This window comes from Eptatretus burgeri, chromosome 10 (assembly GCF_056783735.1).
Source record: "Eptatretus burgeri isolate ZD-2024b chromosome 10, Ebu_testis_v1, whole genome shotgun sequence".
In the NCBI taxonomy this organism is placed as follows: Eukaryota; Metazoa; Chordata; class Myxini; order Myxiniformes; family Myxinidae; genus Eptatretus; species Eptatretus burgeri.
Genome location: NC_140970.1, coordinates 43,440,838 through 43,460,475, shown reverse-complemented (window position 1 = coordinate 43,460,475; position 19,638 = coordinate 43,440,838). Strand labels below are relative to the sequence as shown.

The 19,638-nt window shown below is 42.1% G+C and overlaps 1 protein-coding gene across 3 annotated transcripts in view; it reads left to right on the top strand.

Moving 5' to 3' along the window:
- The window catches only part of SLC33A1 (solute carrier family 33 member 1), a 61,209-nt gene that overhangs the window by 4,855 nt on the left and 36,716 nt on the right, over positions 1–19,638 (top strand). For all 3 annotated transcript variants that reach the window (XM_085898050.1, XM_085898048.1, XM_085898049.1), the window contains exons 2-6: positions 5,060–5,147; positions 9,336–9,500; positions 16,994–17,344; positions 18,171–18,324; positions 18,406–18,596. In XM_085898050.1, the coding sequence (XP_085754176.1) occupies positions 5,073–5,147; positions 9,336–9,500; positions 16,994–17,344; positions 18,171–18,324; positions 18,406–18,596 (936 nt within the window). In that variant the 5' untranslated portion in view covers positions 5,060–5,072. The remainder of the gene's footprint in view (positions 1–5,059; positions 5,148–9,335; positions 9,501–16,993; positions 17,345–18,170; positions 18,325–18,405; positions 18,597–19,638) is intronic.

The following is a 19,638-nucleotide window of genomic DNA, read 5'->3' as shown; positions in this document are numbered from 1 at the left end:
GATGGACATGAATAAAAAATTAAATTTTCTTCCCTCCAAATGGTTGTCAGATAAATATTTTAGCATTATTGCTCATAGACTTGTGAAGTCAGTCTGATTCATCTATTTTATCTATTTTAATGTCCAAATACTTAAAACATTCACTCACCTCAATATTTCAGCAATAATTCCAGAATTCCATAATCGTCGCGTAATGGCGGACAAGAAAAAAATCTCCCTTTTAACTGTTGAGGGAGATTGAGGCAAACCTGTATTTTTTTTCCTGCAAAGAAGGTCATGACAGAAATGTATCATTTTGGGTAAGAGATTTTAAATTCAATGATTCAGGTAAAATTGTATTGTGTATAATATTGATTGTCACTTGATGGCGGACAAATTTGAAATTTTGAAACGCGTGGTCACTGAGCGGTATTTAATCAAAATATGTCTATAATATTTGTAAAATTAGATAATATGGTTGTTGTTGGTAAAATGAGCCTCATCTCAGCCACTTTCAGCACACTTCACAGAATAGCACAGGCACTTTTATTTTTTCATCCCTGAATAGGCATTCAAAATGAAACTAGGATAAATTTCACTCTATCACACGCCACTCAGCCAATTTTTGATCGATTTCCAAACTGTAATATGTTCTGGAAAGGAAAGTTCACTCTTTCTGTTGAAATAAACTTTTCAAAACCAAGTTCCAATGACGATTATCAGATACATTAAACAACATCCGAAAATCTAAAAACGAAACTGGAAATATGACTGCTTTTTCAGTTGATAGCATTTAACGTACATGAATCTTAGGATCCTGACATCTGACGGTCATTAAAGTATACATTTTTTTTTTTTAATAGATTTTCCAATGCTCTGACTGTGAGGGTTTCAAGAAGGCTAGTTTACTCATAGTTGTGTTTATTTACTGTTCTTTAAATACAAGCATTGGAACAGGGTGGCTCCCACTTAGCTGCGACAGGCCATAGTCCTTTTGACACACCCAACCGGTCCACAAAGTTTCTACAGAATCCATCCATAATCTTTTGAGATATTACACTTTATATCGTTTTTGGCCTAATTTCTCAATGGTGAAGAATCACTTATTAAAAATTCTCACATCCGCTTCCGGATTCGGATTTCCACCAAAATTGAGTGCTGCTGTCCTTGGCCGGTCAACTGCATACACAAAAAAAAAATTCAGAACGATTGCTTGAAAACTGTGGCCAAAAATTGTGCAACAGACCAACAGACTTGGCAAAAAAAAATTTTCACCAAATAACAAGCAAATGGACCCAAATGCAATAACCTCTTCCTCCGACAAGGGAAATGATAGCTGATGGTAAGAATGGGGTAAGTACTTGAAGATTCGTAAAATCATAGGTTAAGGTAATACGTTGAGGATATTACACAGGCAAGATGAACCCATTGATGACCTGCATCTTTAATAATTGTTTACTTGCTTGAACATTTATTTTTTGTGAATTGTTTGAACATAGACTACCATAAAAAAAAAAAAACGTTCAGTTATTGCACCAAAACATCATTCATACAGGATGTTTTAATGTTTCTCCAGTTCTTATAGAAAGTCCACACACCCTTTCAAAACTTCTCACCTTTTGTTGCCTTGTAGCCTGGAATTAAATTCCATTAAATTAGACTTTTTTTTTCACCTTTATTTACATGTCGTAACCCACAACTTTTTAAGTGAAAAACAAATTCTACAAATTTCAGAATATGAATTGGGAATACAAAACTAAAATATCTTGGTTGGATAAGTGTCCACCCACCTTTTATAATAGCATTTGTAAACTCGAAGGGCACTTGGTGGAGCACTACCTATGCCCTGTAATGCCTGATCCAGGAGAACATATCGAGCCCATTACATTTTTGAACGAGAGGGGGAGCACTCGGTAGAGTGCAAAACCTCCGCCGCCAATACTGCTGGGTCACTTAAGTGAACCTGATATCCTATTCATTGTAGGCTAAAACGGATCAGACTCTACTGAACCACGATTGAATAAACTAAACTAGATTGATGCGCATGTAGAAATGCCAAAAAGATTAAATCGAAATGTTTTTTGAAAAAAAAAAAGTTGCAAATTTTTTTTTTCTCTCTAACAATTTTTTTGGGGTTGGAAATCACTTAAAACATGTAGAAATGCAAAAAAAAAAAATTCAAATATTTTTCAAATAAAATCGAAATTTTTTTTGAAAAAAAGTTGCAATTTTTTTTTTTCTCTAACAAATTTATTTATTTTTTGTTGGAAATCACTTTAAACATGTAGAAATGCAAAAACAAAAATTCAAATATTTTTTTTCAAAATGCCCGCCATAGCGGCCATATTGGACTTTAGACCAAGTCCAAAATCTAATGGCATGATCCTTGGACCATACCTAATCCCCCCACCAAGTTTCGTCGAAATCTGTACAGGAGTTTTTCCGTAATACTGTTCACAAACAAACAAACAAACAGACGGGTGAAAACGGTAACCTCCGTCCATCATCGATGGCGGAGGTTAAATATCATGCTATATCGTACTACATCGTTTTTGGCCCAATCTCTCAATGGTGAAGAATCACTTAAAAAGTCGAGTGGCCATATCCGTATCTTCATCAAAATCAAATCGGTTCGTCCTTGTCACACACTGAATCTGTCCACAAAAGTTCATCTGGATCCGTCCACAACTTTTTGAGATATCCTGCACACAAACAAACTGACAGAGGGATGAAAACATAACCTCCTTCATCTTCAGTGACGGAGGTAATTTGCTCAAGTGTAACCAATTCCCTTCAAAATTGCACAAGTTAATTGGACTCCACCTGCGTTAAACTGTCGTGATTCTGATAATTACCTCCACACTGAAGGTGAAGGAAGTTAAAGTTATGTGAGGCATGAGCACCACCACATCGGGGGGAGCAAGCAGTACTCTATCAGCCTGTGGAGGAAAGCTTTGCAAGTGGTTAGAAGCTCAGGTGTGCCAAGGAAGGACTTTGCACCATGTGGGATGCCGAGTTTGTGACTGGCTTTGAAGACCAGCTTGGAGATGTGGCTTTCCCAGAAAAGATTGTGGCAGATAGTGAGATCCAAAAGCCTTGAATGAAGGGATTTCTTCAAGGGGATTGTTGAGAAATTCGATAGGGGAGGGGGGGTTCCCAGATGGTCCTGCCGGAGAGACATGGTGAGGGTGAGATTTGTAATCCTACGTCGTACTGACTGTTTTTGCTGGATGGAGCAAAATGCAGGTAAATCCTGGAGGAAAAGCTGCCCTCTGCTAGACAGCTGAAATTGGGACAGAAGTTCACCTTTAAGCATGACGACCTGAAGCACACAGCCAAAGCGACACTGGATTGGCTAAGGAACAAAAACATGCATGTCCTTGAGTGGCCCAGTCAGAGCCTTGACCGAAATCCAATCAAAAATCTGTGGCATGACTTGAAATTTGCTGTCCTTCAACAGTCAGGGTACAACTTGACTGAGCTTGAACAGTTTTGTACAGAGTATGGTCCTAATGGATGGATGGATGGATGGATGGATGGAAGGTGTGCAAAGTTGGGAGAGACCTATCCCTCGCAGCAGACTTGCAGCTGTAATTGCTGTCACAGGTGCTTCCACCAAGTATTAACTCAGGGTTAAGGAATAGATTTTAGCCGCGTCAGGGTGCACCGCCTTTTCTGTGCCGTGCAAAGGTGGACACTTATCCAACCAAGATATTGTTGTTTTGTGTTTTTAATTAATTATCTGAAATTTGTAGATTTTTTTTTATTTTTTTATTTGGAACTTGTGGGTTACGATGTGTATATAAAGGTGGCAAAAGTCTGATTTGATGAAATTTAATTTGAGGCGATAAGGTAACAGAAGGTTATAATTTTGAAAGGGGGTGTATACTTTCTATAGGCACTGTATTTTAAAGTGCAGTATTTATTGAGCCAGGCTGCACTGTAAAGATTTATATCATGGAAAGTAATGGTGCTGATAGAGAGCACCTGTTGTTTAAAATGGTCCATGTTGTTAACACACCTTAAAATACAGCTGTCTTCCTGGAAGCTTGTAATCCATTGGTTGATTCTAATCGTTGGGCTGCAACAAGTTTTTATTTATTTTATTTTATTTTATCATATTTTGTTGAGTCAGGGTGCAGGTATCATAACTTGTCAGGGTGCAGGCATTATGCACTCTCAGTGCCGTGTCAATACGTAGATACTGTAGGTTGTCTTGGTCCTGGTACAATACACTCTCGGTGCCGTGTAGGGATGGATATGCGGTACGCTCGGTGCCGCGTCGGGGTGCAGGTATCGTGTACACTTGTTGCCACATTGGGGTGCAGGTACTGCATGTGCTTGGTGCCACGTCAGGGTGCATTTGCCGTACGCACTCTGTGCAGCTTTGGGATCTTGTTGTGTACGGCAACTTGGCTGCCAGGTAGCTATCATTTTGTTTGGGCATGACTACACTGTTGATGTTGTGCCCCTAAAACAGTACACCTGGTACTCATTCTGCTGACCTCAGAAGATGACAGGTTGAGTCAACCACACCTGGTGTTAATTCAGCGACAAACGGGGCTCAAACTCAGGACCCTAAGAACCCAAGCAAGCAATCCATCCATCCATTGGGACCATAATCTGTGCAGAGCGTTGTTGCTGCTTCAGCAGTCTCCTTGGCTCTTGGGCACAAACCTGGACAGGTTGCCACTCTGACACAGGATACCAGCAAGCTGGCACTCATTTTGCCAACCTCGGAACGATGATAGGCAGAGTCAACCCCACCTGGTATTAATTAAACAGATAATTGGGATTTGAACTCGGGATCCTAAGATCCCAAGCCCACCACCCTAACCACGAAGCCAATACCAGGCTTAGCTTTTGGATGCAGGTACTGTACAATACACTCTCGGTGCTGCGTTTGGGTGCAGACACCGTACGCTCTATGTCACACCGGGGTGCAGGTACCCACCACTTGGCGCTGTGCTGGGGTGCAGGTACCCTCTGCTCAGTACTGCATGGGATGTGGGTGGTTGTGAATTGCATTTGATGTAATCTTTTGTTACCTTTTTTTCCTTTTCTGATTTTCAACTGAAAGAGTTGGAACAGCCATGCAGACCCGTAAGGCAGCCAGTCGCAGAGCTGCAGAGAATCAAGAACTCCCGATTGATCCTTTGTCTCCGAAGGTAATTCCTTTGATTTTACACTTTCACTACTGCATTCTACACCTGCTCACCGTAATAATTACCGAATTACTCATTCTCAAACAAGACGCACTGACCAACTTTTGGTGGTTTTGCACGAAGTCGAGACTCAGGTCTGAGTGGGGAATTCATAACTGAATCGTGCATATGCTGAGACTAAGTAAGCATTTGATAATTGCCTCATTTGTATGTGAATGGTGGGGAATGGCAACTGTCAATTCTCGATTTAAACATGGCAATAATGGTGTGATGCAGGAATGGAAGTTTTGTTTTTGTCAATTGACAACATGCATAACTATCAAAACTGTAATAATAAATAGGTGGGGGTGGGGTGGGGTTACTCTTCACTCTTACTCACCCCCTCCCTTCTGACCCCCAAAAATATATTTCTTCCTGTTTTGATTTTGCATGTTATGAGTAACTGAAAATGATTTTTCATTCCTCAGTCCCCGCCCCCCCCCCCACCTTTCCTCACCCCATTACTTAACATGTTAAAATCTAAATGCGATACACCCAGTCTCATGCAATGGTCAGGTAGATCCATGGTGTAATGGTAAACACTGGACTATGACTCGAATGACCTGAGTTTGTCTCAGTAGGACCTCACATATTGGGGTTTAGGTTGTCAGGGGTTTGGGTTGAATGCTTCCTTTCCCACCATTGAGCAAGTGTGCATTCCTCTGGGCATCTATGTTCTTCACACAGTTCCCCAGAATGCCTTTGGTGACACATGACAAGCTGGCAGGCAAGGCAGGCCTCTTTGTGAAAGTCATATTGGTGGTTTTAACCAAATGATCGAAAACAGTTAAAGAATGAAGAACACAGACCACACCAAGCAACCAGTGTTTGCTTAAACTCAAAAAAAGATCATGTCTCTCCATTGAGGAAGATCTTGGTCTTGCAATGATACAGAGCTCTGTATGAAATAAACAAGTTTCTTCTTCTTCGTACGTATGCAGCACAAGGTTGTGCGGTAGCCTCATTGGCTGAGGGCACGGCTGTGTTGCTGATGCAATGCCCTCTGCTGGTTAGGGCAAGAATTTGAAATTTTGCCATGCTGCCGGCGATAGATCACCTCCTCTTCGCAAAGGACATCATGGGATCTTTAACATCCACCAACGAATCCTGGCAGATGGGACGTCCATCTGAAGGACGGCTCACACATTGATGAAACACCCTGCCTGTGAACGGCATGACAGTTTAGTCAAAAAATCGGGCAGTCAAAAAATTTCAGCCCGATCCATCAAAAACTGTATGACTAGTATGCAATTATGTAGCGACCACCCATGTTGCCTTCCGGCTTGTATGTTTGTTTGTATGTAATGGACATCCCTGGAGGCCAGAGGAGTCAACCTATTTTGATGAAACTTGGCAGGTAAGCATACCAGGATCTATTTGTATGCTTTTGAGCACCGTTGCTATGGACACCACCGTTGCCGAGCAACGGGACTTTGAAATTTTTTAAAAATCATAAAAAAATAATTTTTTTCAAAAATCGGCTTCCAGTCTTTTATGCGATCTATAATCAACCTCTTTGTCAAAAGTTTTTCAGCCCGCTCCGTCAAAAACTGTATGACTAGTATGCAATTATGTAGCGACCACCCATGTCACCTACCGGCTTGTGTATATGTATATGTATATATATATATATGTATATGTATATGTGTATATATATATATATATATATATATATATATATATATATATATATATATATATATATATATATATATATATATATATATATATATATATATATATAGTGTTGTTGTGGTTTCCTGCCCGTCGGCGTGCGGGCGACCGCTTCTAGCCAATGGCGGCCACTCTCGCCCACCGAACAGGCAAACCTAGTCGCAGCTTTCAGATCAACGCCAAAATCCAGCTGCGGGTGTATCTTTAATCACACCGAAAATCAGCCAGCTATTCTGTCCGCGCGCGACAGGGTCCGATCGCCGAATTGTCGATTTACCTAATTATGCGCGTAGACAGAAATGCCGGGGATTTACACCTCGACGGGTCCTGCTTGGAAACGAGCCACTAAGCAGCTCGCTTCGTTTGCGATTTGCCGAGCAGTGTATATCGCCAGGCTCCGCCGGATCCGATTCTTTTATCGGTTATTAAGAACCAACTATATTCCGAACTCAATTATGGCAGTTCAATTTAGGGAAGAGGACGCAATGAGCAGGTGAGCATTCACACAAGGACATTTATTACACACATAACACATATGCAGTCATGCAGTCATGTATGTAATTAATACAATGGGGGTAAGGGACAGGACACGAGTAAGAGAAAGAACTACAACCGTTGGTCTATTTATTATGTACACTTATTACAATTCTACTTCAGGACATGGCGCCACGACATTCATTCAAAGAAAAACCCCAGGAAAGGCAAGAACTGGGCTGCGTGGGCCTTTACTAGTTCACGGAGCTGTGAAGACCGCAGGAGCTCCGAGAGGCCGCGCTGGTTACCTGCCACCTTCCTGGTGACTTGCTGGGCGCTCCACGACGTCCAGTCCACACGGCAGCTGGCGTGACCGCGGCTCGGCCCAGGCCTCGTCGCGCGGCCTGGTCGATCGGCCCTAGTCGACAACGCCTCAGAGGAACGAACAAACCTTTGCTCTTTCAGAGTTGATGCTCTCTTAAGAGCCCGCCCGTTCATCAGCGTCGTTCGGACTGTCCCGGGGCCCGATCTCCTTGGACCGTTTGCAGCTGGTTGGCGACTCCTCTTCGGCTGCGCTCCAGCGACCCACAGTTTGGCACGGCACGGCAGGTTGCGCTCCAGGCTCCCCCGACTGCCCTTCACTGGACTCGAACCCCGGCTCCAGGCTTCCGCTCTCTGCAGCTCCCCGACAGACACCGTATGCTCTATGTCGAGTGCTGTCAATTCTCGATTTAAACATGGTAATAATGGTGTGATGTCCAACAACTCGCTTGGCGTCTCTGCGCGCCTTTATATGGAGTCCGTGAGTGAGGTCTGATCTTTCACCTCTCACCCTTCACCCCTCGCTGGCTCCGCCCCTTTTGATCTTTTGATCCGATTTCGACACAAAGCTCTGAGAGAGCGGACATGGTAGAAATCATCAGCTCCCACGGACGTTGCAGAGATCGGCCCTCGCCCCAACTAGGGAGTCCCCGTGTCTGGTGGCAGAGATGTTGTTCGTTCAGGACGCTGTTGCCGGTAACAAGATGGCGGCGTTCGTAAAGATGAAGGTGAGGCGATGTTTGTGGCGTAGGTGGTGAGGAGATGTCGTGGTTGTCGTCGTGGAGATGGTTGATGAGAGCGATGTTTTCGTTGTGGAGCGGTTTGATGAGCTGCTGTCGAGGAGATGTTGTGGAGATGTGGTTTAGGAGATGGCGAGGAGATGTCGTTGTGGAGAAGGTGGTTGTTGTGAAGCGGTTGGTCCAAAATGAAGATAGCAAAAGAAAAACACTACCTCAAAGTTCACAGCCCGGGTACACGAATAAATCTCTTTAGACCTTGGTGGGGAAATCTAATCTAAACACACACTTGTCAACATAACTGATCTCTGGGAAACCTGTATGGTGTTCTGTGAATTTCCACAACCGTAACTATATGTATATGTATGTGTGTATGTATGTATGTATGTATGTATGTATATATATATATATATATATATATATATATATATATATATATATATGTATATATATATATATATATATATATGTATATATGTATATATATATATATATATATATATATATATGTATATATATATATATATATATATATATATATATATATATATATATATATATATATATATATATATATATATATATATATACATGCTTTGGGCCTCGGGGGTGCTTCGTTGCATGTGACGCTCACAAAAGTCAGTTGTGACCATCAGGAGGCGATGGTCACTTGATGCTCTCGTTATCTACTCAAACATATCACTTCCTCCAACAATTATCCATTGGTAGCTATAATGACCACGAACACGTGGTTTGTTTTTCAGTCCCAAGGCGAAGGCCATACTCATTGGTTGAAATATCAGACCTGAGCCTTGCCTTTGTGTGAGACTAACAAAAGTTGGTTGTTGCTCCTATTCTGTGAATCGTGACCCTTTTCAAGTACAATCATTTTTGCTGATTCAATGGATGTGTCGTCATAATGTCCTTCAAATTTTTGTTTTTGCAGAGCCAGGTTTCGCATATTGATGGCATTGAGTTTAAACACTTGAACGATTTGTGCTACAATGAGCTGGAAATGCTCCCTCAATGTGGTTCACCGAAGCGAACGGGAAAAGGGCTGTCGAGAGATTGCAAAAGCATTTCTTTGCTCATCCTCCTCTACGTCCTGCAGGTACATACTTCACTTTTTATAACACTCTTGTGCATTGAATTCTCACCTCAACTAAGATCCATATGATAGAGGGAGGAAGATGTGGAATCTTTTCAAAGATTAGTTATGAGAATCGTCGATATCGTTAATAACAAGGAACTGATGCTCCAGGTCCCCCTCCTTTTGTGTGGTATGAGGAATATATCTGTGTAATATGAAATCTAAATTTTCAACGGTTTTTGAAATATCGCGTACACAAGCAAAGTTACCGAGATGGTTGCCATGGCAACACAATTCAACCAATCCCGGCCGTGATTTAATCAGGTTGAGATGTCACGAGGAATATATATCTGCAATATGAAAGCTAAATGTTCAATGTTTTTTTTGAAATATCGCATACACAAAAGTACATGGACAGACGATCGGCCGGACGGCGCTCATTTTAATGTCCCCCGTTTCTGACCTTCTCGGAGGGCCAGTGGACAACTAGAATGGCACTCGGTACAGTTCATACCTCCGTCAAGCTGAACAGCTTACGTTTGGTAGCCCACCGATAGGTTGGATCTGCATCCACACCTGAACCAAAATCGAATCGGTTTGTTCTTATCACCTACCCAACTGATTCAGTCAGGTCAAGCCAGATTCGATCTGCGACTTGCTTACAGGTACCATGTAAACCTGTACTAACCCGTTTCGTGGTCGAGTTGCCAGCGACTAAACTGTCTCCCCATTGTCGGTTTGCCAGCGACTAAACTGTCTCCCCCACCAAGTTTTGTGGTGAGGAGGGTATATAGATATGAACACCCAGCAGAATTAAAAACAAAACCTGTTGAAGGGCGGAGGAGCTCCTTGTAAGCCAACAGCCATCCATTTGTAGTGTCCAACTGTGTCTGCGGCTGTCCTGAATTGAGTGACTTTTTTTTTTTTTTTTTTAGGAGGTTGGTGGCAGGATTTGTACTCTGGTCACTGTAAAACACTTCATTCTGAAAAACCAACAAATGGGAGTACATCCTCTGCTGCTGCACTCCGCAGGGCAGCTCACCGGATGACGGGATTGGGGCAAAACCTTTGGGACCCCCATTCCTTGAGAGGAAGAAAACCATGGGGTAAACCTCTCGGGTCAGATTGCGGTGGTGTGGTGCTGAGGTGTTGTCCACCAGACGGTGGTCTCCTTGGGTTAACTTGAGGCGGTCCCTTTGGGTGGGTGCCTGGAATGTCCTATCTCGAAGAGAGGATGATCACCTGTCTCTGTCATCTGAGCTCAAGCATTTGAACATAGGTATGACAGCACTTTCTGTGGTTCGGAGACTGTATCGTGGCGAGATCATGGTGGGTGGTTACACCTCCAATTCATCTGGTCACTGATGGTAACCATGCCCAAGGAGTTGTGGTGCTGGTGGTGGTGGTGTTTCCTTGGTCTCTGTATATGCTCGATTGAGATGAGTGATCTCACTGTGAAGGACGTATTCTATGCCGCCCTCAAGTCTGTGGTTGATCAATGCCCGAGGCGAGATACTCTTCTCGTCTTGGGAGATTTAAGTGCATCGACTGGAACTGATAGGGATGGTTATGAGACACATGTTGGTCCCCATGGGTCTGGAACTGTGAACCAGAACAGTACTAACTTCTGTGACTTTGCAAGAAGTCATGATACCTGGGGTGGCTGGTTCATGGTTTCAGTGAACCACAGGCTCATCGCTGCATTTGGTATTCCAACCCTGGTGGTGTGGCAAAGGAGAATCACCATGTGCTCGTTTATAGTCGTTGGAGTCTGATCCAGGACTGCATGGTTTACTGTTGTGTTCAGTCCTCAATACCGACCACAGGCTTGTTGTCGCAATTCTGAAGTTACAGCTCAAATCCGGGAGAATGGTACCATCCCAGCCTTGGTTGGATGTTGGCAAGCCCAAGGATGAGAGGGTAGCTGAGGAGTTTGCAAACAGGCTGAGTGGGGATTTCGAGGGTCTGGGTGCTTTTGTGGCATGCCTTCAAGACCACCGTTCTTGATTTTGCCAGTGGATGTCTTGAAACTCACCGTAGGGCGAAGAAGAATTTTGTGTCTCAAGGGACACTGGATACGATTGACCAGAGTTGTTGGGTCAGGCTTATTGGCAGAGCTGAGGCATAAAACTGTACGTACACCAAGGGTAGACAAGGAGGCCTATGTGCAAGGAATTTGTAAGGGGGTGAAGTGATTCTCATACCTGAATTTGCGCATTGCGTTCCTCTGTTCCCATCCCTCGGTGTACTGCAGTTAGAGAGGAGGATGGTGGGCTCTTGATAGAGGGGTCCGAAGTGAAGGCCCGCTGGGCCGGTTACTTTGAGCGGTTGTACCATGCTGATCCACCTGCTGTCATGCTGGATGTCAGGGGTGTTACTATCCCTCTTGCTGACCCTCCAATGAACTGTTATCCACCTTCGTTTGTGGAAACACAGGCTGTGGTGAACCACTTGAAATAGTGTGAAGCTCCTGGTAACTGGGGCATCCTTGCTGAACTTCTCAAGGCTGGTTGAAATGCTGTACTCGTGTCATTGCATGCAGTTCTGTGCTCTGCTTGGAACATAGGAATCATCCCAACTGACTGGAAGTGGGCCTTGTCCCTCTCTGGAAAGGGAAGGGGTGATGCTGCTCTCAGTGCCAGGCAAGGTCTTTGTTCAGATAATTATTAATGGGGTTCACCACCATCTGCTTGAGCATCAGCGTCCAGAGCAGTCGGGTTTACACCAAAGCGATCAACGACTGACCGTATCCTAGCTCCTCAGGTCCTCACCGAACGCAGATGAGAGTTTGGGCAGGGGCTGCTTGCAGTGTATGTTTATCTCTGTAAAGCGTTTGTAGTGAATCAGGATGCCCTCTGGAGGATTCTTGGTCTTTGTGGGGTGCCACCAAAAATGATCAATCTGATGTCTGAGCTATACTCTGGTACTGAGAGTGCTGTGAGATGTGGTGATACAATCTCTGACTTATTTCCAGTTGTTACTGGAGTTCGTCCTGGTTGTCTGCTAGCCCCCAAAGTTTCACTGCTTGTATGGACTGGATTCTGGGGAGGATGTCGGAGAGGTCCACCTGTGGTTCATCGTTTAGGAATGTCAAGATCTCTGACCTTTATATTGCAGAAGATGCAGTCATATTTGTGGAGACTCTAGATATCCTTTTGGGGGTCCTCGAGGTGCTGATTGAGGAGTCGGAGCCACTGGGATTACGGGCAGGTTTCCTGTGTCAAAACTAAGATCCAGGCTTTCATTGACATCTTGGATGCTGCTATCTTGTCTGTACCTGTTTGTGGTGAGGATGTTTATGTCACTGAGAGATTCACTTACCTTGGCAGATATTCATGTCTCTGCTGGCTGTGAGCCAGAGGTCAATAGATGTCTCACTGGATCATGGGGTGTGGCGCTGCTGGTGCCAGTGCAGGAGGATGAAAGTCTGAGTCTTTAGGTCCTTGGTACTTCCAGTCTTGCTCTACGGATGTGAGATTTGGACTCTGACTAGGGATCTGAGATGGATACTTAATTCCTTTGGTACCAGGTCTCTTCGGAGAATCGTTGGCTATCGCGAGTCAGTCTTTGTGTCCAGCGAGCAGTTGTTATAATTGAATTAAATGAGATTTGTTTCCTGTATATTCCATGAGCTTCAACTTTGGCTGTAGGACACGTGACTCTTTTTGCTGATGCTGATCCTGCTCACCAGATACTCTCAGCGAGGGAGCCTCATGAGTGGAGGAGGCCAATGGGCCGACCACGTGCCTCGTGGTTGCAACAGGTTGATCAGCATCTCAAGGAGATTGGGATTGGCCATGCATCTACCTGGGGAATTGCCAGATGGAGGCCCTCTGGAGTACCAGCAGAAAGTGGATGCAGCAACACGCTGCTGCGGCGCATGCTCCCATACCTGACCTGACCTGACCTGACCCAAATGATTCACCAAGTTTTGTCATAATCCATCTCCAACTGTTTAAGATGTCATGCTATAAATCGTGTTTAGCCCTATCTCTCAGTTGTGAAGAATCACTTTAAAATTTTACTATCTAGATCTGGATTCAGATCTTCACCTAAATAGAAAATCCATTTGTTCTTTTTACACACCCAACCTGTCCAACAGCCAGGATCGCGCAGATCCAGCTGAGGGTGAATTTCCCCGGTAGTTTGACGACGTGGGTATTTAAGTATATTGAAATTGGCAATTGACCCTACCCCACGTGGTCGACCTATTGGCGATCTTCGGTCTGATAAGGGACCCGTGACCTTTTGGATTTATCTGAAAGGTACGACCTAAATTCTGGGTGCTCGGTGGAGCCGACTCTACTGCTCCCCCAAGCGGCCGTGCTCACCACCGAAACCCGGCGCCACAACAATATATCATTCTTTGCCCCATTTCTCAATGATGAAGAATAAAAAAAAGGAATAATAAAAAAAAACTTGGATCTGTATCCGGATCTTCACCAAAATTGAAGCGATTAGTACTTGTTACATCCCCAACGTTTCTACCAAATGTTTTTGTTTTTATTTATTTATTTTCCGATTCAGTCCATGACTTTTTGAGGTATCCTGCTCATAGACAAACAGATAAAGGTGAAATGCCTTCGGTTGAGGAGGTAGATGCCCTGGATGATACTTATTTGCTGATTGACATTATATATATATATATATATATATATATATATATATATATATATATATATATATATATATATATATATATATATATATATATATATATATATATATATATACATGGCTGCAAAAGTAGGTATACTGGTATGTATACTCCTTACTGTATACCTACTTTTGCAGCGCTATGTATATGTATATGTATATATATATATATATGTATATATATATATATATATATATATATATGTATATATATATATATATATGTGTATATATATATGTGTATATATATATATATATATATATATGTATATATATATATATGTATATGTATATATATATATATATATATGTATATATATATATATGTATGTATATGTATATATATATATATATGTATATATACATTGACTTTGCCGTTCTGATGAAAGCATTTTAGTAAGTACAAGTAATAAAAAAAACATTTAAAACTATGAGAGGGTTCATAGAACACAATACCCCACGCAGTGTTTAAGTTTCTACAGGATGGTCTCGCCGTTCACGTGAGTTACATTCTTGAAAATTCCTTTGAACCACAAATCCGAAAACTTGAGGGGTAAAGGGGAAAATAGGGTTGGCGACTTCAACTTTAAAATTTAGCCAAACTGAACCTTTATTTAACATTTTGTGTGATTTATTTTCATGAATAAGAGTTATTAAGGACTTAAAATGAGGTTTATGTTCTTGAGTTAAGATCATGAAACTTTCCTTTAATAATAATAATGACTAGCATGTAAGACCCATCACTTTACCGACGGGAATACTAATTTTTGCGTAATTACGAAAAAATATATTTTTAAATCATAATAAAATTGAGAATGTGAAAAATACAATTTGTCGTCGTGTATATATATATGTATATGTATATGTGTATATGTATATATATATATATATATATATATATATATATGTATATGTATATGTGTATATGTATATATATATATATATATATATATATATATATATATATATATATACCGGCCTAGTGAAGCGAGTAGGAGTGGTGTGTTAATGAGCTATTCACCACAGCCTTTTTAGATTCTGAATAATGTACAACACAGAAAGAGGAAGACCAAAATGGGGAAAAAAATTCTCGCCCTCCCCCTCCTCCTCTCTTCCTCCTTTTGATCAAACTGTCTGGGGTACGTATTAGGCATGGGCCATGCCAGGAAACACATGCATGAGGAGTGTTTATGTGCAGCACGTTATTTGCTGCGTGTCTGTATATATATGTGTGTGTGTTGCTTTGCTGCACGCTTACGTGCATGCTCTGCTGGGAGGACAACTGTCGATGGACTCGCACAGGCAGGCACACCCCGAGCTCCTTTTATATTTTAGATTGGATGTACAATTATAACACTTGTTCGCTAGCAACCTGATTGGCTCCATTATAGTTATTGGTTTATTAGAACCCAGTTAACCAGTTAACTCCACCCATTTATGTATGATTGGCCCTCGGGCAATTGTCAGGCTGATTGACAGGCATGGTACTTCCCACCCCTCGTTTCCCTTCCCATTCCAGTTAAGCAGTTATGCTTATTTTTCATGGAATCCTTTCAAGTTCTGAACATTTTTAGTCATGGACCTTGCCACTATAAAATACAGTGGATTAGTGTTTAAACAAAGTCCGCAGCTTGAGCAAATTTTGAGTTGGTCTGAAAATAAGAAGAATTACAAAATGGCTATTTTGAGTCAGTCAGTTTTGTAGCTCAAGGATGTTGTCCAAAAGTTTCATGAGTTATTACCACTGGAGGTGAAGGAGGTTATGTTTTCACCCCTTTGTTTGTCTTGTTTGTTTGTCTGTGCACAGGATATCTCAAAAAGTTGCGGATGGATCCAGATGAAATGTTGTGGACAGGTTGGGTGTGTGACAAGGACGAACTGATGAGATTTTGGTGAAGATCTGGATCCGGATCCGGATACTAGAATTTAAGTGATTCTTCACCATTGAGAGATGGGGCCAAAAACGATGTATAGCACAATATCTCAAAAATGTAATGGCCCCAATATGTTCTTGTGAATCGAGCATTATGGGGTGGAGGTATATGCTCTACCGTGTGTCCTAGTTGAATGTGACATCCTCCACAGACTGGTTGGTACTATTTAGGTTGATAACTTTGCATCTTCGTAGATTTTTTTTTCTTAAAGATTTGTTGTATTAAACCTATGGAGTATCCGTGCCATCCATACATATAGAAAGTCTAGTGACTTCCTGATAACATGCCAGCAATTGAGAATCATTTGGAAGTTAGTCATGTTGGGGTCCAGGAGGATGGAAAAATTTTGGAAACCTGGGTTTGAAAGTTTACAGATTGGGTCAGACCTGTAAAGTTGCAGAATTTTTTGCAATGTTATGGCTTGTTCTTGAAGAATCAACACCGACCAGCTGCCAATAATGATGGTTGAATTTTCCAGATTAGGAAAAGAGTTGGAATGGATGGTTTCGAGTTGATAGATGTTGGAGGAAAAATGGATAAATATTGAGTCGTCATCATTTGGTGGACCATACACCAGAATGACAAACATGAATAGAGGGTTAGGAATGGTACATGTCAACGGTGGACAGTGAGGAATATAGTTCTAGACACAGACACCACAGGAATCTGAGAGGTCCTGTGAGAGGAACGATTGTGTTCAGCGTACAATGTCCGGAGCTGCAGCAGCAACCTGAATGGAAAGGTCAGAAAAATGAGAACTATTGTTTATAGTCTGGTCGGGAATTGTACACAGGCAAGACAGATCAAAGATATGTACTATTCCTTTCACAATCCTGCCAGATTGGAATCCAATTATGGGTATGTCTACTTATTGTAAAATGCAGGTGTAACTTGTGTATGATGTATTTATTTACTTATTTGCAGGGCATCCCTCTGGGCCTGGCAACCAGCATCCCACTGTTGTTGCAGAGCCGCCGAATCAGCTACAGCGAGCAGGCTCTCTTCAGCCTCGTCTTTTGGCCCTTCAGCCTGAAGCTCTTGTGGGCACCGCTCGTCGATTCCATTTTCAGCCGCAGATTCGGCCGGCGCAAGTCGTGGCTTGTTCCGACACAGTATTTGCTGGGGATCTTCATGCTGTTTCTTGCCAGAAACATAGATGCATTACTCGAGGCCAAAAACATTGTTGCGATCACTGCCTTTTTCTTTATCTTAGAGTTGCTTGCGGCAACACAGGACATAGTGGTCGATGGCTGGGCACTCACCATGTTATCAAAGGTCTGGGGTCTGATTACTGATTTAAAAACAAACAATTTTTTTTAGTGGTTCTTTTATACTCAGCAATAATAAAATGATCCAGTTTTGCTTTGCGTATTTATGCCTTCGCTGATTAAGTCACCGGAAGCATTATGTTTTCGGCTTGTCTGTCCATCCGTACATACGGCTATCCATGATAATTTTCTGTTTTCTCTGCAACCACTTATCCGATTGACACAAAATTTTCACTTTAAGTAAAATCTAATTGCCTTGTTACACCTTTTGCATTTCCGTACACATGTAGAATGTTTTATTGATAATTATGACGCTATAGTTCATATGTGGCAGCCATGTTGGAAAAAAGGAAAAACTTTGGACCACTATCTCCGAAACCGCTCCGTGGAAAAAAGAATTGAAACTTGGCACATATCAAGTACTCTGCATGGGGAATAAGTGATATATATATATATATATATATATATATATATATATATATATATATATATATATATATATATATATTTTTTTTTTTTTTTTGTTGTCATAAATTGCAGACGTCAAATGCTTTATTTGATCAACATGAAAATTTTTGAGTCATCTTCGGCTAAATTGTATTGGGGGTGGGGGGGGGTGATTGATGACTTCATTGGTCATGTGATTCGATAGCCGTATTTTTACGTGGGTGGAAGCATATCTGGTGATGTCGAAGAGTGCCCCTCTTGGTTTTCATGAGAACAGCTCTTGTCAAGGAACTTTGAAATACTATAGGTTCGGTGAAGGACATGCAGGCCATTGGTGCCACAGTTTTGTCAGGGTAAATGGCTGAGGGTCCCTGGTGTTGTTTCAGGAGAACGTTGGTTTTGCTTCAACCTGCAACTCCATTGGTCACACAGCCGGGTATTTCCTCGGCAACGTGCTATTCCTCGCGCTGGAGTCTGCCAGTTTCTGCAATCGGTATCTCCGCACAGAGCCTTCGGATGTTGGAATCGTCACTCTGGCCGGTGAGACGGTAAAATATAAATGCTTCTCTCAAAGTTCACCGATGGTGTCATTCACCAATCTCATAACTGAACCATTTTCAGATTTCCTGCACTTCTGGGGTGCTGTGTTTGTGGTCACCACCACATTTGTGGCAATCTTCAAAAGCGAGGCCTGGACATTCGAGAAGGGACCGGTGGCAGGCCATGGGGTGCTCGCCACTTACCAGCAGCTCTTGTCTATTCTCAAACTGCGCTCGGTCCAGCTGTACTGCCTCATGATGCTCACCTGTAAAGTATGTGGTTCAGGATTGAGACTTGGATGCCAGTTTTCTCTTCCTTGTTGTAAAGGGAAAATCATTTCTTTGAGATGGATTTGATTGTCTGATGCGTGCAGGCAATATGTTATTGGTTATTACCTCGTGCACGTGAAGCAAAAAGCGAGGTTAAGCAATTGGTTCATGTCCGTTCGTCTCTCTGTATTTTCAGTTTATGATCGAGGAACAACTTATTTGAATTGAATTATATTTTGAACATGAATCGAAATGTGAATGGTTAGACCAGTTTGTCATTTTACCCTACCTTGGCTCAGAATTTGGCCTGATCACACATGCACAGAGATAATACTTTTACTCTGCTTCTCTTGGCAGTCAAATAAAATTGAAAATCATTCCCAACAGGAAACCTACTGTTTTTAAGGATGTCAAAATGGACACACATGACCGACACAAATAACTAATGCTCCGTGATAGATAAGGTGGTGTAATGGACACTGCGGAAAATAGCGGTACAATCAAATTAATTTGTTTATACGACTTTTGCAATCTTTATTTTATTTAAATTTAATTGTATATTGTCAGACCCTGCCTGCTGTTTGTGGGGGACACGTTCCTGAAAAATTCCGTGAATGTTGGGGCATTGTAAAAAAAAAAAAAAAAGATTAAATATATATATTTTTTTACTTTATCAAGACTGATGGAAGTGTGATTACACTGAACAAATCAGGAGAAATGGAAAACAGCAGCAGCAGGGCAAAGGGAGAAAGTCGAGTCCCTTTATAGAGAGAGTGGCGACATAGAGGGTCCGGAAAAATCTAGTCACGTGATTGCGTGGAGCCATTTTGAGTCCATCGCGGACAGGATCGGATGCATACCGGGCACGTTTTTACGTACGCAGCGTTCTCATTCGTGTTTCACATCGATTTTACGACAAAATGACAGGTTGTTGCGCCTTTGGGTGCACAAATAGAACGGAGAAGGGATTCAAGATGTATAGATTTCCATCAGATGCTAAAAGATGGAAAATCTGGGAGAACAGAGTCAGTCATGTTGGATGGAA